Source organism: Macaca fascicularis, chromosome 3 (assembly GCF_037993035.2).
Source record: "Macaca fascicularis isolate 582-1 chromosome 3, T2T-MFA8v1.1".
Lineage (NCBI taxonomy): Eukaryota > Metazoa > Chordata > Mammalia > Primates > Cercopithecidae > Macaca > Macaca fascicularis.
In genome coordinates, this window is record NC_088377.1 from 91,562,784 (window position 1) to 91,584,246 (window position 21,463).

At 40.3% G+C, this 21,463-nt stretch overlaps 1 protein-coding gene across 2 annotated transcripts in view; it reads left to right on the forward strand.

Moving 5' to 3' along the window:
• VPS41 (VPS41 subunit of HOPS complex) overlaps nt 1–15,977 on the forward strand; it is a 211,182-nt gene extending 195,205 nt beyond the window's left edge. For both annotated transcript variants that reach the window (XM_045389032.3, XM_005549755.5), the window contains exons 26-29: nt 9,446–9,545; nt 9,650–9,694; nt 11,279–11,358; nt 11,935–15,977. In XM_045389032.3, coding sequence (XP_045244967.1) covers nt 9,446–9,545; nt 9,650–9,694; nt 11,279–11,358; nt 11,935–12,015 — 306 coding nt within the window. In that variant the 3' untranslated portion in view covers nt 12,016–15,977. The remainder of the gene's footprint in view (nt 1–9,445; nt 9,546–9,649; nt 9,695–11,278; nt 11,359–11,934) is intronic.
• The last annotated feature ends 5,486 nt before the right edge of the window (nt 15,978–21,463 follow it).

Sequence of the window (21,463 nt, forward strand, 5' to 3'; positions counted from 1 at the left end):
GAGCAGGATGTTCAGCTTTGGGCACTGGTTTGGGTCTCCTGATAACAAAAATTTCGAAGATCACTGCAGAAACCTGTGACTTAGCCTTTACAAGATGGACACAACACTCAGGAGTTTCCACTGTGATGGAAACTCCTCTGAACTTATGTTATTGTGGTGATCGACCCCCGTATTTGTATCCTTTTATACTTGGCAGAATCACGCCACATGGTTCTCCCAGCAGGCCCTCATCCCTGCTCTGCAGATGAGAAAGTTGAGGCTAGAAGATGTTGCGTGATTTGCCCATGTCATGCAGTAGAGCCAGGATTCCAAGCCTATGCACTTGGTACTGCTCTGCCTCCTGCCATTTGGCAGTTTTATGTTTTCTTTTCATGGGTAATGCTGTGAAGTTTTGTTTTTATTTTTTATTTTTATTTTTTTTTGAGACGGAGTCTTGCTCTGTCACCAGGCTGGAGTGCAGTGGCGTGATCTCGGCTCACTGTAACCTCCACCTCCTGGGTTCAAACGATTCTCCTGCATCAGCCTCCTGAGTAGCTGGGATTACAGGCACATGCCACCATGTCCAGCTAATTTTTGTATTTTTAGTACAGACAGTTTATCCATGTTGGTCAGGATAGTCTTCGTCTCCTGACCTCGTGATCTGCCTGCCTCGGCCTCCCAAAGTGCTGGGATGACAGGTGTGAGCCACCGCACCCAGGCTGTTTTTGTTTTATTTTTTTAAAGATAGATAATTATCTCCCCAGCTACCAATCTAAGAGAAGCATTGCCCGACTTCCTTTTCCACCAGCTTTCAAAAGTGGTGTGAATGTGGAATCTCTGCTTATTGAAAATAAGGTCAACTCACCTGATGAGGGAGGGAAAATCCACCCTGTACTGTTCTTTTTCTTGAGATAGAAGCTTTGTAGATGAGATTTTCCACTTGCTATAATTAGGTGTAACTGTTTATAAATGCTTTTGTTTTTAATCCATCTATAAGACAAATATGTGCCAAAACTTTTTGGTGCTCATGCTTTCAGTTTTACAATTATGATTTTCATCCTCCTTTCTATAGCAGTGTCTGTGAAGTTCTGTGTGCATGCCTAGTGGTACTTCGTTTATGTTATCTCTGGATAAAAAATGGACTATCTACATAGTGCTGTTGTGTGGCCTTCCACATCATATCTCGTGTATCTCTCACTGCTGGGCCCGTTTGGTCTCTGGAGACGCATTCATTGTACTGGCAGTTTACACCAGAGTCACATACAGAATTGGTATGGAAGACAAATAGGCAACTGTTGTCTTTTAAAGAGCAATGGACATGGTATTTGCAGACCTGGGCTCCAGTTCTGGCTTTGCCATTAACAAGCCTGTTGAGACTTTGGTAAGGCACTTCAGCTTTCTGGAGCTTGGTTTCCCAATTAGATTAAGACAGTGTTTGTGAAGCCTGGCTGCACACCAGAATCATCTGGATTCTTGTATACATTACATAGTTTGAGGCACCCAGCCCAGATCTGCTGAATGAGACTCTCTTGGGAAGGACTAGGGAACATGTCCTGAAACCACCTTGATATTTCTTACTCACCTAGTCTGGCACTAGTCTGTGTATTGAAATTTTAGAACCTTGAAATTAGATGATCTCTAAAATATTTTTTGTTTCTAAAGTTCTTAACAGAGGCATTTTATAAATATGTCTTTACATATTGAATACAGCTGCATATTTAATGTTAACCTAATATTTTAATGTAAGTCTTAATATTTATTTTGGGATCTAATAAAGCAGCTTAGATTTTTAGTTATAATTGGGGTTTATTTTTCACGGTTTTTTCTTTTGCCTCAAAAGTGACATTTATTTAAAGAAAAAAAAAAACGACAAATTGTCCATCCCTTGGCTCCCTTCCCTCCCCTGCCCTGTTCCTCCCAACTGCCCCTTGGATTGAACCCTGGCTGGGGCTGGGTAGCAGGACAGCTCCTCTCAGATGAAGTCAGCAACACTGATGGGCGTCTCCTTAACAGAGGGGCTGTCAGAGGCCTTAGTGTCTTACGGAATAGTTGTTTTCAAAATGCCATATACTTGATGACTTATAAACCCATTTCTTCAAATATGTGAGTATCTCCTGTGTCAGACAGTATGTTATGTGCTAACAGGGCCTCGACATGTGGTCTCATAGACCTGGAGATGAGCGAGACGCAGCCCTTTGTTCATGCAGCTCATGATCTGAATTAATGTTTCTGGGAGAAGTAAAATGCCTTAACACTTCTGTTTTGTTAAACTACATGCACCATGCACACAGACACAGACACGCACACAGACCATATACACATGTACACACACACAGACACACACATGTACACACACATACCTCATGCAAACTGGTAAGCTGATTCCAGACATCTCCATGCCTTCCAAAGTTATTTTTCCAAGTTTACATTTGCTGCAGTCCCCATAGTCCTTTATTTCCCATATCTCTACTTTGCAATCCAAATGGGATAAGAGGAAATAACGCTTCTTTCTTACCAACCTTTTTTTTGGGCCTACATGGATTTCTTTTTGACTCTCAGTATATAAGCTCCTAATTTTCTTCTATGTGAGAGTTTTTGAATAAACTCTCTCATAGAAGAGTTCATGAAATAAACTTGTAAGACCAAATGAGATTTGTTGTTTTCCTTTTGAAATTATTTCAGTTTTGCCTTATCACAGCTTTTAGGTGACGTAGGTGGCCTGTGACAACAAGGTGTAGCTTTTAAAATTAATTTGGTACATCCATACCTTGTGCTATTAGAAATTTAAATACAGTTGTGTTTATAAGATTGTTTCTGAACTCCAACGTAAGACCTTAGGATCTCTTTCCCTTTGTATTTCTCTGCAACTCATTATCTTTATAAGAATCCCAGCCAAAAGCAAAGCTTTTTCAAGAAGAATTCAAGTTCCATAGCATTGTGACCTAAAGGAAGGATTAGAAATGAGGGGAAAAGTTTCTCAGTCTAACCCCGTGTCATATTGGGGGCTTTTCAAACCAAGTAGCTGTCTGTCATTTGCAGTTCTAATGACAAGCATTGCAGTATGAACAAGGCAATGTCAGCAAAATGTTTGGTGTTCGAAGAATCTTTTAAAAGAAAAATTTCAGAATTTTTATTTTACTTATTTTATTTTATTGCAAATTTTTATACTTGTAGTAAGTAATTATTACAAATGTAATAATTATAAAATGTGTAATTAAGTTTATATTATTTTATTACACATTTTTATTTGGCGACTTTTGATGGCATTTTTCCCATGGCCGCCATTTCTAATGAACCATAACAACTTTGCTGATATACAGTTCTTTTATTGCTTTATACAACTTCTATGGGTCTGGTGTTTTGCTTTTGGTTGGGATTATTATCAGTGATGATGAACTGCAGAGAAATAAGGAGAAAAGGGGAAGCTAAGGCAAATCTAAGTTGTCATGTTGGTTTTCAACAGTTGTATTATAAATTCATTCTTATTTAAATTTACAGTAGCACAAAATATAATATGTAACAGATTGTTTATAGAAGCCATAGCTGGTTGACTTCAAAATGATGAAAAGGAAAGAATAAAGGTCTTGTTGATAAAATATGTAATTTAGAAAAACTTAGAACTATGGAAGGAAACAAAGTAATATTAAGAAAACAAGAATCCTGGAGTAGGATGTAAGAAGAAATTGACCCCTAGATTTGAATAATCTTGGAAAAATACAGGAAAGTCCCGTAAGGAAAATAAATCTCTGAAAAGTAGTATTGTACTTTCTAGGCCATACCTACAAGTATTTTTTGAGATGAGAATTAATACTGTTATGAAGTTGAGGAAAGAAAAGCCTGGTGTATCCTCAGTGAAATTCTTTTTGTTTCGTTTTGAGACAAGGCCTTACTTTGTTGCCCAGGCTGGAGCTTGGCAGTGGTGCAGTCACAGCTCACTGTAGCCTTGACCTCCTGGGCTCAAGCGATCCTTTCACCTCAGCCTCTGGAGTAGTTGGAACTACAGGCATGTGCCACTATGCCTGGCTAATTTTTGTAATTTTAATTCTTTGCTGAGGCAGGGTCTCACTGTGTTGCCCAGGCTGGTCTTGAACTCCTGGGCAAAGAGATCCTCCTATCTCAGCCTCTCAAAGTGCCGGGATTGTAAGTGTGAGCTACCACACCCATCCGATTGTCAGTGATATTCTAATAAGAGATATAGATTACAAAGCAAAGGTTAATAATGGTGCTGTTTAATTTACCAAGTAGAGATATTTTGTAGAACAGTTTTAAGTTTTAGTTTTAAGTTCTGAAAGTGGTATCAGAGTCTGTCCAACACAGAGAATAAGAAACCAGGGTAAAACAGGAGGAAACAGGTGAGAAAGTTTTTAGTGGGTTAAAAATGATTATCTTTGAAAGGCCAGTTAGGCATACTTTGGAAAACAAAAACTACTTTTGGTGGGGAGGAGGACATATCTTCAAAACTGCATGCTTATAAGCTTCTGTAGTCCATAAACATTCAGGAAACATCACAAAATGTATTTGCAAATTCCGTAAAGTTGGAGAAAAAGGCACAGGGAAACAATCAGCATAACCATAAAAAACAAAGTTCATGCAGACTAAGTTTTCAACACCTAAAGTAAGCAAAGAATACAAGTTTATATCAATATCTTTGAAAACTCAGAAGAACTGAACTATTTTCTAGGAAAATAATAAGTTATAAAAGTTTACTCAAGCAAATAGAATAAACCTGTAGTCATTAACTAAATTGGCAGTCAAAATGTATAGCTACAATAAAGGCACTTATTCCATAGACAGTTTTAGAGACAAGTTTTATCAATCCTTTTAAAAAAATAGGTGGCTGGATACGGTGGTTCATGCCTGTAATCTCGTCACTTTGGGAATCTGAGGTGAGCAGGTGGCTTGAGCTCAGGAGTTTGAGATAAGCCTGAGCAACATGGTGAAACCCTGTCTCTACTAAAAATACATAAATAGCTGGGTGTGATGGCTCATGCCTGTGGTCCCAGCTACATGGGAGGCTGAGGCAGGAGGACCACTTAAGCCCAGGAGGTCAAGGCTGCAGTGAGTTCTGATCATGCCACTGTATTCCAGCCTGGGTGCAGAGCAAGACCGTGTCAAAAAAAAATTAATTAAAAGTAATAAAACTAAATAAAAACAGGCAACCTCTGTTTTACATTTACTTTTCCAGATAATAGAATGGAAAAGTTCCTCAGTTCCTTATGGGATGCTAGTATAACCCTAATACCAGCATTACGTGAGGGCAATATGGGAAAATTATAGCCCTATCTTTTTTTTTTAAACACAAATGCAAAAATAATACATAAATCAATAGCAGATTGAACTTGACCATTTATTCAATTGTTAAAAGTGCATCCATATCATAAATGTTATTAGTTCTCCCTAAAATAATCATCTGTATGTTCAATAAAATTTTAATCAAAATCTCCAAAGAATTTTTCATGGAAATTGATAAACTGGTCCTAAAATTTACATAAAAATTAAGAGTTAGATTATTATTCAAGAGGGAAGGTATTTTTATTAGATATCCAACTTAATATGTGGGAGTATAAAATGGCATATAACCACTTTGGAAAACTGTTTGACATTTACTTGAAAAATTAAACATACACCTACTCTATGACCCAGGAATTTCACTCCTATGTATTTACTCAAGAGATGAAAATCAGTTCCATAAAAAGGAATGTCCTTTGGATTTCCTTAGTAGCCCTAAACTGGAGATAGCCTCAACATGCATCAACAGGAGAGTGTACCTCAGGGTTGTTGCCTCTTGGTGACAAAGTAGATGCCGTACCAGTAGGCTTTACAGCCACACTCCATATAGCACATGCAGGAAGCAAGGGGTTTTTTCCTAATGAGGCTTTGCTTTTTATTTGAAAGGGCCACTTTCCCAGGCTTGATGTTTATCTTTTTGACCAGATTTATGTTACATGAGCCCCAGCCAGCTGTATATTTCAGTCGGACATACCCTAAACCAAGTTGGAGTTGTGTTTGAAAAGAAGGAGCAGGAATGGTAGAGGGCAAGAAGGTGTCAGCTGTGTTTGTAATACTTTATTTTCTGGAATGAGATCTGAAGCGTGGGAAAATATCAACATTTGTTAAATCTAGGTGGTAGGGACTTACTTGGGTCTTTTTTTCTTTTCAGTTTTTTTTAGTATTTCATATTTTAAAAAGAAAAAGAGCACAAAGTAATGAAAGATAGTGCTCAGAGCAAGAGCAGCAGTGATCGGTGCCATTCTGGTCATTGAAACCTGAATAACAGAAGAGAGTGCATGTGCCCTAAATATGTGAAGAACATCACATTTGCAAGTTAGAAGGGAGATGGGGAAGGTGATGATAGGCTATGGCTGGGAAGATAGGCTGGGTATGATGACCTTGAAACATGGCAGTGATCCAAAATCATGAATGTGAAGGTCAAAAAGGGGTGAGGATGATCTGCTTACGCCAACTGCTGTGGCATCTGACTTTCAGCCATCAGCGTCTTTATAAAAAGGACACTCATGGGAAATTCCAAACATGAACTTTTGAGGGTGAAATGAATGTGAACAACAGCACATTTTTCATGAGTCACTGGTGGACTTGCTACTAGGAATCCATAGTCAACATAATGCCTTGTCATACAGCTGATGTTGAAAGCAATACCTGTAGATTGTCATACATTATAATCTTGTACTGTCTTCCTTCACTTATCACCTTTAATTGCCCTCAAATTATTACAGATGTTATAGAATAAGTGATTACATTCTATAGAGGATAGTCTCATATTTTGAAATACCTGCCTGGGATCGTATAAATGAAACTTAAAATGTTTTCCTGTTTTTCTGATTTGGAGCCTTGGATTTTGACCAAATGAAGTAGTAAATAGCAGTAAGCTGTATTTATGTACTTTCCCCTCTCCTGGCTATTTGCCTCTGAATAATGAATTTTCCTAGAAAATGCTTTCTGCAGGCAGACAGATTGTACCTGTTTAGAAAAATGTAATCCTGCTGAAGAGATGGTTCCTTCCTGGTTTGCTTATCTTGCTGTGTTCCTTTTTAGCTTACAGACACAGTGGCCTCTGTCTAGACTGCTGCCTCTGCCCTTCTCTTACATTATTCATGCCATGGACCTGGAGCACCCACTGAGAGTCAGAGCCCCTTTTTTTTTTTCCAATTATTTTATCTGAGATGTTGTGGTCGAAACCATTACTCTCTGTTTTTTATTTTTTATCTTCAAGGCTAAGCAGCTTTATATGTTTGCTTTTAAATTTACTTAAAGTTTTCCTGACATCAGTATTTCTTAGCTATCTTTCTTACTGTATTGGTTATTTTTCTCTTCTACCTGTATGTTTTAATGCAGTCTGTTAAAATTTTAATGTGTTTTTTTTAAAAATCCAAAAAACAGCACTTTGGGAGGCCGAGACGGGCAGATCACGAGGTCAGGAGATGGAGACCATCCTGGCTAACACGGTGAAACCCCGTCTCTACTAAAAAATACAAAAAAAAAACTAGCCGGGCGAGGTGGCGGGCGCCTGTAGTCCCAGCTACTCGGGAGGCTGAGGCAGGAGAATGGCGTGAACCCGGGAGGCGGAGCTTGCAGTGAGCCGAGATCGCGCCACTGCACCTCCAGCCTGGGCAGCAGGGCGAGACTCTGTCTCAAAAAAAAAAAAAAAATCAAAAAAATTTGATTCCTGGTAGAATTTTAAACAAGAAAACTTCATAGGCAGTTTCTCAATTAATGTAGGAATACTAAAGTCATGTAATCTTGTTCATCAGTACTAGAAATGGCAGGCATAGAACTTGAATCTAGACATTAGTTTTGTTTTCCTGAATATTAATTTGTCTTTGTATAATTAGGGGGAAACGGCTTTTGGCTGGATTCACCCAAAGCCAGTGCTCTTTGGGATTTTCAGAGGAACACGTGGACCACTGACGATAGAGGGCTGCGGTGGGCTGCTCCTTTACTTTTCTCCCCCAGTGGCATGAATTTAAAACTTATGAAAGCAAAATGCCCATGTAGGTTGTCGAGTCAAGAGTAACTTCAGTATGAAGAAAGCCAGAGTGCCCCCTCTAAACAGCAGAACTTGCCACTGAAAGACACATGCTTCCCAGCCTCGGAGCTGCACTGTGGTGAGACAGCGCTATCTGTTATGTGAATTTCTATGATGTGACGTGTGTTACTGCACATAACCACATATGATAAGACACATAGGCCCCGAAGGGAGAAGCCACAGGCACAGCCCCAGAGCGTCTCTGTCCTTCAGGCCTTGAATTTCTCCCTCTGAAAAAGCAGCAACAAGTTCTGGTTAAAAATAATAATAATAAAATATAAAATGACGTCTGGCTTATGTGCACCTCCTGGGCCTCTCTCAGTTTCCTACTCATACCTAAGAAAACCCAGCAAAGGGTGGAAGCTCACACTCTGCCCCACAGAATGGGCATGAAAGGTAAAGTGTTACCTGCCCCTGCTGTGTCCCCACCTAAAAGCAGGGAGACTCTTGGACCCCATCATGTCTCCAGTTCTGAAATACAACCTTGGTACCAGCCAAGTGGAGGGCATCATCCTCCACTGTGTGCTTCTGACTTCTGAGGCTGCCAAAGCATTGTGATGTCTCTTGTCGTTCTCCAGGCAGGAAGGGGGGAAGTAGTAAAAAGCCTACAGAGGAGTAAGAAAAATGTGTCAAGAAACAAAAGCTGTAATGCTGGGGTGAAGAATAAGAAAATGACTCTTGTGTCAGAATATTCATATCCATGGTTTTTTTTTTTCAATTGTCAGCCCTCCCAGGAGTCACCGAATTTGAAGGTTATTATAGTCAGTTAATACCACACACACACACACACACACACACACACACACACCCCACATTCATAGCACTATGCTGAATGGTTTGGATTAGATTTGGTAAGAAAAAGACAGGTTGCAGCCTGGAGGGGATTTAGGACAGAGATTGTATCTGTTTAGTTTATTATCTATACCCAGTACCCTGTACGTGATACGGACCCAGTACTTATTTGTGCAGTAAATAGATGAATTTATGAAGTAAATGGATGATTTTGGAATAACAGGTTTTCACTCTGGGTAAAGATCTGAAGAATGGAATGAGCACATGATGTAGGAGCCAAACTCTGCCCAAGAGAATCTGTATAAGGAAGCCCTCTAAAGTAACAATAGGGTTAGTTAATGTGGGGCCTTCTTTGCCAGACTCTGGAATGTATGTTTGATTATACACATGCTACAGGAGCCAGTGTATGGTTGGAAGAAACGATGCACAGTGTAATGAGTGGATCCTGGCTGGCCAGGTCAGCCTGGCAGTGGTTTGGCGGGAAGAGGGTACTGAGGGCAAGAGAATCAGTGAGTGCCCCTTTAGAGTATGTCAAGCATGCCAGCTTTTGGAATCCCCAGTACCGTGTCCCTTCACCCCTCAGATTTGAGTCTATTTAAGATGACTTTTCTTTTAAAATGTGTGCATTAGATTTTGCTTCGTGAAGGCTGCAAGAAGATTCTCGTAGCTGACTCTTTGTCCTTACTGAAGAAAATGCACCGAACTCAGATGAAAGGTGTTCTTGTTGATGGTGGGTAAAATTGAAATAATCATATGGACTACATGCCCTGCTTTCAGAAACGGCCGAGCAGGTATAAACAGGGCATAATCCAAAGTGTGTGTGCTTTCTTACAGAGGAGAACATCTGTGAGTCGTGCCTTTCCCCTATTCTTCCATCAGGTAAGAAGGTTTTCCCAAAAACTTTCCCAAATATATATTTTAATGATGAGTGGAATCAAAATTTTGGAATTAGCCAACTACCGTTTATAAAAAATGTATAACTTTCAGAATAACCCAGTGGAGAGAAGTGTTGTGGCTCGCATCCCGCTCAGTGGAATGCGGGTGTTGCCATTGCTTAGAGCTGAGGTTCTCAAGCTGTAGGGTGAGTCAGCATCACCCACCAGGCTTGTTGGAACCCAGATCGCTGGCCCAGTCAGTCTCCCTAGAGTCTCTGGTTGCAAACTTCCAGGGCAGGAACTGAGAAATCTAACAAGTTCCCAGGTAATGTTGATGCCACTGGTTCGGGGGCCCTTCTTTTAGAACTGTAATCTAGGATAAAACAAAATGAAAACTAACCATCAGCATTTAAATTTCAAGGTAGGAGAATCATGTATGTGTCTGGGAAAAAAAATTATAGGTAGCATTCTCTTTAATCTTTTTCTCTGCTATATGGTTCTACATGCCCAAGTTATCTCACATTTCAATGGAAACATACATAATACCTGCCATCTAATTGGAACTGCCAGTCTTTAAAAGACATAAGCATTTGTTTATTTCTAGTTCTTAGCAGATATATATATATATATATATGTCTTCATCTGTAATGAAAAGCACCTTAAGGTTCATTATGACATAAGAAATTTGCATAATTCGAAAGCGGAAATTAACAAAGCATTGTCAGGATGCTAACAAATGCTTTTCAAATGTAAGTTCAGCATAACAAAGTACTAAAAGACCTAGTTGACCTCATATTTACTTAGCATTAAAGGATTATTTCGTGGGTCAGCGCATGAGAAGTTTTTCTACTTAGGTTCTTTTCTAGAGGAATTAGATTTGGATGTTTACGTGTGAATTAGATTTGGATGTTTAAGTGCTTCTGTTGAAAACTGCAGTGGGCTCAGATGAAGAAGTGAGCTTCCGTAGCGTTTCAGTCAGTGTTGCAGCAAAAAGGAACCACATACATTCCCACTCTACAGTTAGATTTAATTCCAAATTTAATCTGCTGATGACACTAAATCTTACCAAAAATAAGCTGGCCACACAGAGCAGAAACAGATGAGGGGATTTGCCCAAGTAGAAGTGCAGTAAAATGCAAGGTCACAGCCTGGGCTTGTAACCCAGGTCTGCCTCTGAAGTCAGTGTGTGGTCTTGGCAAAGGTAGCGGGTGGACGGGGAAAGCATTTTTATGAAGCCACAGACTTGACTTCAGCTGTGGTGTATGATGATTATAGGGGTTAGGGGCATGTCGGCACATACACATGCTGGTTTTCAAAATAAAGGTTACTGCAGTTTGTCCTCAGTGTAGTCTTGGTAACTGACACAGAGGCTAAGCAAGTAACCTGTGAACCACGTAGCAACATGATTATAATACCTGTTTTGTGTCTGATCATAACACCCCTCAGGAATGCTTTTGTAAATAAGCCACTCTCCAAAGGCAGCTTATTGCTGAAAATTAAACTGCAACTGGACTTTCAGTTGGGATTGGTTTAAAATGATCTTGCTTGTTGCATTGAGTTCTCCTCCTTTCTCTGCCCTCCTCGCCAGATGCAGCTAAGCCCTTCAGCGTGGTGGTCTTCCATTGCCGGCACATGTTCCACAAGGAGTGCCTGCCCATGCCCAGCATGGTGAGTTGGCAGCTTGGTACCTATCAACAAGAGGGATATTAACACACTTAGAGGAATGTGCTTGAATCACAACCCGTCATCCTTATGGCTGTATGGCTTAAAAAAAATATAGAGAGATTCATATCACATAACAAAAACTAATCTAGTTTTTAAATGTAAAAATATTCAGAAATGTTTTGTATACTATAGTAAGTATAAAAGCATACCCATTTGAAGGAATTCATTCAGGCCAAATTGACAGCTGTCGTGCTTGAAGAGATGAGCAACAACAGTAGAGAGCCATTGTGTATCTTATGTGTTTTCCAGCCTGATTTGTGTTCCATGATGCTATCATTTTTTTAGTGTCGTGTTCCCCCAGGTCACACTAGACTTATTCTGCTGTTGGGTGTCCTTTGAGTCGCAGAGTAACAGCTGATCTAGACTGAATCCTATGTTAACCAGAAATAAACTCCAGAAAAAGGAGTGACATTGTATTACTTCCTCTCCACCCCCTGGCTAATGTTACCATAGTATTTCTGAATATGAGAGTAGAAAAAGATCATGTTTTAAATCTGTGTTTTTAAATTGCATTTTTAGAACTCTGCTGCACAGTTCTGCAACATCTGCAGTGCTAAGAACCGTGGACCAGGAAGTGCAATTTTGGAGATGAAAAAATAGCTCATTTCTGCTTGTCAGTCTCCTCGTCACCACTTTTTGAGACTGTTTTTGCAACAACAGAAGCATTTGTTGACACTCGTGCTGTTAAGAGATTTGTTTATGTTTATATTATGCTCAAAAACAGTTTCTTCATCTATTCCTGTGCTAATGGTTTCTCTTTGCAGTTGACAGAGAATTTGGGGCTCTCTTCATGCCTTGAAATTTTGGGGTCCATATTTTGTTATTTATTTGTTTGGTTCATTCTTTATATAGTAATGGAAACATAAGTCTAGGAGTTAGAAATGAATTTTTTAGACCTTAGTAAAACCATTTAACCATAAAATGGACTACTGAGAATTCTCCCAGCTGCCTGAAAGCGTCGCCAACTGTGGTTATCCTGCAAGCTACTACCTGCAACCTGGACCTTGTTTCCATGTGCTCTGCTGGCTACCGTTCTTGCATTCTGGGTTTGACTTTTTTCTATGTCATCATCTATGGTTATCCTCTAAATAGGCATTTAATGAAACATTATACAAATTGTCACTCATTTGGTGACATCTGGGAATAACAGCAGGCTGATGTCCTCCACCATTATGTTTACTAATCACATGTTCTGTGTGCTCTGACGACTGGCAGATTATCCGGCCATGGCAGACACTCAGCATTTGTTGATTGAATAAATGTTAGCTCTTCTCATTGTGAAGGACTCACTTTTAGTGGGGTGAACAAATGCAATTAAGAATTCTGGCACCCTTGTAAGGAAGAAAAGAGAGTTCAACACCTTCGAATCTGAGCGCTTGTGGCTAGGGTTTGCCAGGAGGGAGGAAACCAGTGACCCTGAAAACTGAGGGTGTCTCAGGAGCAGTAGGACAACCTGATGCTGAAGGACGGGCTAATGATGTTTCCTCTGGCCTTCTCTGGTGCCTCCATTGCCCTCATGGAACAGAGCATATCATAGAGGGAGAAAAGTCAAACTTGTAATTGTGTCTTACAGTTATTGGCTTCATCTTCCTTGGGATATATGGTCATCCTCTAATGAATGTAAAAGTGTGCAAAACACATCCTCATTGTTCCTGTTCTCTTTGTCCCATGAATGGGAACAAATACAGCTTTCTGCTTCTGTCTTTTTGGGGAAAGGACGGGGTGCTAGTGAGTACTGACAGCATGCCAGCTACCGAAGTCACCCAGCCATTCCCGTTAGCAACAGTTCATTTAATTATCACAGCGTTGCCAGGAAGAAGATCTGATACACCTTGGTGTACAGATGAGGACATCAAAATGTAGAGATGTTTTTGAGGTCACAGAGGTGACTGCCTAACTTCACAGCAGGGCTCCTGATCCCTTTAAGAAATCATAGGGCCAGCCGGGCATGGTGGCTCATGCCTGTAATTCCAGCACTTTGAGAGGCTGAGGCAGGTGGATCACCTGAGGGTCGGGAGTTCAAGACCAGCCTGACCAACATGGAGAAACCCCATCTCTACTAAAAATACAAAATTAGCCAGTCATGGTGGTGCATGCCTGTAATCCCAGCTACTCGGGAGGCTGAGGCAGGAGAATCGCTTGAACCCGGGAGACGTAGGTTGCGGTGAACTGAGATCGTGCCATTGCACTTCCAGCCTGGACAACAAGAGGAAAACTCCGTTTCAAAAAAAAGAAAAGAAAAGAAATCACAGGGCCAAGTTCAAAGGAAATACACAGAACATATTTTCACATTAGAGTTAAGAAGTCTCTAGCAGACAACAGATTTTTTTGTTGTTGTTAGTCACAAATACTTAGAACTGGAAGGCTCTTTGTTGTTATTGAGTGTACCCCTCAGCCTTCTCAGCATTTCCTTATCCCAAGACTAGTGCTCTTTCTGCTACACTGCTGTTTTCAGTTTTGAGTTTTGTTCTTACCCAATTGTTTTTTGTTTTCAACGTTACCAATTCAAAGATTCAGTTTATTACATTTACATTAATCCCCTCTTAGGATTTGAGCAAGCTCATTTCCAGAGAAGTTGTTTAAGATCATCAATAGGATTTGCTAATTTCAGTGAAGTCGTTTTACTTCAGGGTAAATTATCCTAGTTACCAAGTCCCATTTGGACATAAAGAAAATCCTACTTACAGAAAAGGAGATAATAATTAAACAGTCTTCATTTTTAAGTAACTGATTTAAAAGGAAAATAATAAAATATGTTCGTTTATCATTTCAGAAATTGCTGTAACACATTGGAAAATTCCTGAACAATATAGATTTTATTGTTAATAAGAAACACTAGCTTTCCTTCCTTAGAATGACTTTTCTTTTGAATAAGCAATACTGGGTGATGTATTAAAGGATATTCAGTCCTTTTTACTTTTCATCAACCTATAATGGCTTAAATATGGCAAAATAATCCAAGTGTTAGTCAATTATTTTTCATGTGTGACTAGCCCAATTTAAAATACAGGTAAAAAAGCAAAGCCATTTCCCTTGTATTAGGGAAGAACATAGTTACAAAGTACAAACTTCATAAGCTATTCCTTTTTTTTTTTTTTTTTATGAGAATGAGTCTCATTTTATGAGAATGAGTCTCTGGCTGAAGTGCAGTGGTGTGATCTTGGCTCACTGCAACCTCCGCCTCCTGGGTTCAAGTGATTCTCCTGCCCTAGCTTCCGGAGTAGCTGGGAGTACAGGCACGCATCACTATGCCCAGCTAATTTTTTGTACTTTAGTTGAGATGAGGTTTCATCATGTTGCCCAAGCTGGTCTTGAACTTCTGAACTCAGGCAATCTGCCCACCTTGGCCTTCCAAAGTGTTAGGATTACAGGCATGAATCACCACGCCCGGCTAAGAAAGCTGTTCTTGAAGTGTGAAACAGCCAGGCTCAAAATTATTTTGGAGTGCTTTTAGTTTGCTTTTGTTTTTAGCCAAAGGGATTTCATACTGGTTTAATTATGTTCATCCTTGAGAATTCTTGAGAAGTTTCCAACAGATTTTTAGTTCATTTTGATGCTGTTACAGTGTTAAACTATATACAGTTGACCCTTGAACAACACAGGTTGGAACTGCAGGGATCCACTTATACATGGATTTTCTTCTGCTTCTGCCACCCCTGAGACAGCAAGACCAGGCCCTCCCCTTCCTCCTCCTTCTCCACCTACTCAGTATGAAGGCGACAGATGAAAGCCTTATGATGATCCATTTCTACTTAATGAGTAGTAAATATATTTTCTTTCTCTTGTGATTTTCTTACTATTTTCTTTAGCTTATTTTATTATAAGAATATGGCATATAATGTAAATAAAATACAAAATATGTGTTAATGGTCTATTTATGTCACCAGTAAGGCTTCCAGTCCACGGTAGGCTATTAGTAGTTAGGTTTTGGGGGAATTATCGTGGATTTTTGACTGCATGGGGTGTCAGCACCTTATCCCCCACATTGCTCAATGATCTACTTTTAATATTAAAAATCAAACATGCATTGAGTAATTACTATGTGTCAGGAATTATTGGAAGCACTTTGCTTATACTATTTAATTGTGTTAATACGGCCCTATGAAATTGATGTTATTACCGTCATCGTCATTTTACGGATGCAGAAACTGAAGCACATAAAGGTTAAGTGACTTGTCCAGGGTCAGGTAGCTGATAGTGGAACACCTAGCTGAAATTCAGTCCCATGCAGTCACCTTCAGAGTGCCTGATCTTAACTGGCGCACATTTGATTTTTTTTGTTGTGAAAACATACTTATTTGAGCTGTTTTGGTCAGTAGATAGAAAGCAAAATCCACTCTTGGAATAGAAAGGGATTTATTACAAAGTGTTGAATGGCTTACAAAATCATTGATGGGAATCAAAGAAACAATAAGGGAGCTTTCAAGCAATTCACAAAGCCACCCCACAGAACTGGGCTGCCCAGAGAACCACTGCCCCACCACCATCAGATGATGGGCTACACATAGCAGTGTCAGTTGTCACTTTTAAGTAAACATTGGTAAATAAAAATGTATACATTACTCAGTTTCTCCTAAAGCCCTTTCTTGGTAACATTAAGTCATGTGTATACATATGTGTGTGGGAGACATTTCTATGTGTTAAATACTGCATCAGTTCATTCTGGTTTCTATTATCAGGACTCAGGCTACTAAAACCACCAATTTTGGTACTAAACTGTAACTCTCACTTCCCATTCCTGGCACGCTTAGCTGAATGCTGATTTGTGAAATCTGGAATGAAGTTCCTTCTTTTCTCATGCAGTGCAGGTTTTGGAGTCATTAGAATCAATGCAACATTCATAGTAAAGATAAGACAGGAGCAAGAATGAGAAACCCAGCCTGCAAAAGCAGGTCTCCAGAGTTGGTCACTCTCCAGACGTTTCCTGACCTACCAGAATCGTGGTTCTTAATGAAAACAAAGTCATGCCATTCCCCTTCTCCAGTCCCATGGGAGTCTTTGTGCCCCGTGTGTGAAAGGGCTTGTAGTCTTTGGCTTGGCTTAAGCAACCCATTGCATTGAACTTTGCAGCCTCCCTTTTTCACTCCCTGAACTCTGGCCATTGTGAGTATACTTGTGGTTCCCTTCACCCCTGTATTGCTGCTATCCTTCATCCTCTAATACCTTGCTCAGACGGGACTCCTTGCTCACCCTGATGTCCTTAGACTGGGTAGGAGACCTCTCACTTGTCCTCATATAGTACCCAGGGACCCATCTGCCTTGTCACACTGCATTGTAGTTGTCTGTGAAGCAAGTATAATCTTAGTCGACAAACTCAGGTCTACAAATGAATAAGGTTTTTAAGTTTTCTCTTGAGTTCACGTTCTACCTAGTGGCATAAACTTAACTTAGTTCATAGTAAACTCAGCTAAATCAGGCTTTTCTTGATTAGTTTAGGCACCCCCTCCTCTCGCAGGTTGCCTTGAAGTTTGGGGGTTGTGACAGGAATGATCTCCTTGTGCCCCAGAATCAATTAAAAGGAGGCATGTGGTCCTCAGTGGAGCTGTATCCAGGCTGGCATTGGCTGGAATGCCATCATCCCACCGGCCCCCCAACATCTTCATCTGCTGCCATCATTTCTAGAATGTCTTCAGTCCCAGCTGGCTGTGGTCATCAGTCCTTGCAGTAACCCTGCTGCTTCTGACAAGCCCCTGCCACATCTCTGTCTGGGCTGGGAAAACTTGATGAACTGCCTCATGGCTCTGATGGTGGAAAATGCAGACTTCACCATGCAAGTTGATCTTTCTTGCTTCCTCACCATGCCCAAGAGTCCATTAAGCCTCGTTTTTTTTTTTTTTGTTTTTTTTTTTTTGTTTGTTTGTTTTTTTGGTAAATTGCCTAGTCTTGGGTACGTTTTTATCAGCAGTGAGAATGAACTAATACAAGTTAAAACATTTTTTTCCAAAATTAATATTTTTGCCCCAGTTATTCCAGATAGCCTCAATCTTCTTTTTTGCTTTGATGTTGACACGTCAGTGATATATTTTCAAAATTCCATCAACTCATCTTTGACTAGAGTGATTATATATTTGTGATCCAAATCAGAGCACTTTGAGGTGTAAAGGGCATTATTAAAAATGACTCCAGGGCTGGTGCGATGGCCCATGCCCATAATCCCAGCACTTTGGGAGGCTGAGATGAGAGGATTGCTTGAACTCAGGAGTTTGAAACCAGCCCGGGCAACATGGAAAAACCCCATCTCTGTTTAAAAAATAGCTATATGTATATACATATAAAATAAAAATAAATGACTCCAAGCAAACTAGTGAAACCACAACTGTTCCTGGCAACCTAAGAAGTATCTCATCCAATCTCCACTGTGTAGTACTATTGATGCAATACTGCATGTAACAGAATGAGGAAAATAATGTTACTTAAAGCCAAACTGGTTCTGCCTTCTCAGGGAAATTATGTAGGTCATATCAGAGGAAAAAAATATTTATACTACACACTTCCACTTATAAAGACTAGTGACTCAATAGAATGGAGGCTGAAGAGGAAGAGAAAACACTAAAACTTCAAAGCCTCCTCAAATTCCTTGCTCCTAAGCAGAGCAAATTATTGAATCTTTAGATAGGTAGGAATTAGCCTAGAGTTCCATAAGAGAATTAGCGGTGAGACTTTCTAAAGTGAGGGGAATTGAGAGGTGAGGGTTTTAGGGAAAGAGTAAATCAAGCAACCTGAGCAATCAAAGAGCATTTTAAGAAAGGAAAGGTTAATACTCAATTTTATGTTGCATTGCTGCTAAACCCGTCCATCTTCCGCAAATGTTCAGTAAAGTTTGGTATAAAAACAATGTCATCTCTGAGTAGTTTTTAGGGAAAACTGAGGAGCTGTGTTCCAATCTGGGACCCTGAGGAGCAGAAAGAAGTGAACAGCAGGAGGCAGGAGCTGGAGTCTAATGGGAACGGGAATTTAGACCCACAAGAGACAAGAAGATATAAAAACCCTAAAATTTGCAGAAATGTCAAGAGACTAGTCTTCCCAAAGAACAATGGAGAAAGACATTGAGCCAAATTTAGATGGATTCAAAAGACTGGGTGACCTCAGCTACGTCAAATTACACGTTTCTATCTCTATTGATGAAATTTGGCTAAAGAGGGCAAATAATTTGTTTAGAAACTGCATACATTTTGTCACCAGGATTTTATTCTAATCCTAGTGCGTATTGTATTTTATAGACATATCTGCGCCTCCTGGTTTATGATCCATTTACATCATGTTCTGTGTGAAAATAAGAGAATTTTTAGATGACACAAGTAAGGGTGAAAGGAACTCACAAATGACAGACTCAAGAATGAAAATTACCATGTAATTTTTTAATAATTATAGCACAATCAATAGAGATGAAATGCAAAATTCTGCAATTATACTCAGAAAATTATTCATACAAGGATGAGTAAGGAGATACTTGGTTAGTAGTCCAAATGAAAAGAGAGGCCTTGGGTAAGAAAGCTGGAGCATTTTCCTCTGGAGTTAGATCTAAGTTTTAATCTCTGCTCTGTCACTTACTAAGCAACAATTAAGTACTTAACATTTCTAGGCTTTGCTTTCCTCATGTGTAAAATGGGGTGATGATAATAACATCTACTTGGGAGGATATTAACAGCATTAGGTGAGATGATGCATGCAAAATGCATAGCTAATGCTAGCATAGGAAGAGTAACTACCACGTAGCAAATGCTTCATAAGTGTCAGCATCCAAGATGGTCCCCATGATCCCCACCTCTACCAGGGTTGGTTTGTGTGACCAAAAGAATATGGCAGAATGGACAGAACATCCCTTCCAAGATTAGTTAATAAGACAGCAATTTGATATCATGGATGCCATCTGAAAGAAGCCATGTTGTGAATGAAGAGACCCATTTGGTGAAGAATGGAAGCACCCTGCCAAAAGCCATAGGAGTGAACCTGGAAGTGATCCTCCAGTTGCAGTCAAATCCTCAGAGTCAGGAATCCCAGCCAAAACCTTGACTATAACCTCATGTAAGGCTGTGAGCTAGAACCACCCACCTAAGGCATTCCTGGATTTCTGATCTTCTGAACTGTATGAGATGATAAATGTTTGAAGTTGCTAAATTTGGGAGTGGGGAAGCACAATTTGTTATGCAGCAGTAGGTAACTAATACAGTAATCCATTAATAATCAGCCTGGTTTCTATTACTTGACTACAAATATGGACCATCAGTGATTCCTAGAAATGAAAATTGAATGCAGCATTTTAATGGGCTGTTCATCCTATTCACAGAAAGTAGCATTCTCCATTGTGCATCTCAGAACACTTTGTTTAGGGCGTTTTTTTTAAACAAGCATTTTGACAAAGTAGACAGGAGTCATTAGGAGAGTGATAGAATTTGAAATCTTAAAATTTAAGAAACTAGTTTCTTTCCAAGATAGCTGAATAGGAACAGCTGTGGTGTGCAGCTCTCAGCATGATTGATGCAGAAGATGGGTGATTTCTGCATTTCCAACTGAGGTACCTGGTTCATCTCACTGGGATTGGTTGGACAGTGAATGCAGCCCACAGAGGGTGAGCAGAAGCAGGGCGGGGCATCACCTCACCTGGGAAGCACAAGAGGTCAGGGATTTCCCTTTCCTAGCCAAGGGAAGCTGTGACAGACTGTACCGGGAAAATCGGGACACTGCCACCTAAATACTGCGCTTTTCCAACAGTCTTAGCAAATGGCACATCAGGAGATTATATCGCATGCCTGGCTCAGCAGGTCCCACACCCACGGAGCCTTGCTCACTGCTAGCACAGCAGTCCAAGATCGAACTGCGAGGCGGCAGCCCTGGCTGAGGGGAGGGGCGTCTGCCGTTGCTGAGGCTTGAGAAGATAAAGCAGCTGGGTAGCTCAAACTGGGTGGAGACCACCACAGCTCAATGAGGCCCACATGCCTGTATAGACTCCACCTCTGGGAGCAGGGCATAGCTGAACAAAAGGCAGCAGAAACTTCTGTAGACTTAAACATCCCTGTGTGATAGCTCTGAAGAGAGCAGTGGTTCTCCCAGCATGGTGTTTGAGCTCTGAGAATGGACAGACTGCCTCCTCAAGTGGGTCCCTGACCCCCATGTAGCCTAACTGGGAGACACCTCCCTGTAGGGGCTGACTGACAGCTCATACAGCCAGATGCCCCTCTGAGACGAAGCTTCCAGAGGATGGATCAGGTAGCAATATTTGCTGTTCTGCAATATCTGCTGCTCTGTAGCCTCCACTGGTTATACCCAGGCAAACAGAGTCTGCAGTGGACCTCCAGCAAACTCCAACAAGCTGAGGGACCTGACTGTTAGAAGGAAAACTAACAGAAAGAAATAGCACCAACATCAACAAAAAGGACATCCACACCAAAACCCCATCTGTAGGTCGCCATCATCAAAGACCAAAGGTAGATAAAACCACAAAGATGGGGAGAAACCACAGCAGAAAAGGTGAAAATTCTAAAAACCAGAGGGCCTCTTCTCCTCCAAAAGATCACAGCTCCTCGCCAGCAAGGAAACAATGCTGGACAGAGAATGACTGACAAGTTGGCAGAAGTAGGCTTCAGAAGGTCAGTAATAACAAACTTCTCCAAGCTAAAGGAGGATGTTCGAACCCATCACAAGGAAGCTAAAAACCTTGAAAAAAGATTAGATGAATGGCTAACTAGAATAAACAGTGTAGAGAAGACCTTAAATGAACTGATGGAGCTGAAAACCATGGCACAAGAACTACGTGACATATTAACAAGATTCAGTAGCCAATTTGATCAAATGGAAGAAAGGATATCAGTGATTGAAGATCAAATTAATGAAATGAAGTGAGAAGAGAAGTTTAGAGAAAAAAAAAAGAGTAAACAGAAATGAACAAAGCCTCCAAGAAATATGGGACTATGTGAAAAGACCAAATCTACGTTTGATTGGTGTACCTGAAAGTGACAGGGAAAATGAAACCAGGCTGGAAAACACTTCAGGATATTATCCAGGAGAACTTCTCCAACCTAACAAGGCAGGCCAACATTCAAACTCGGGA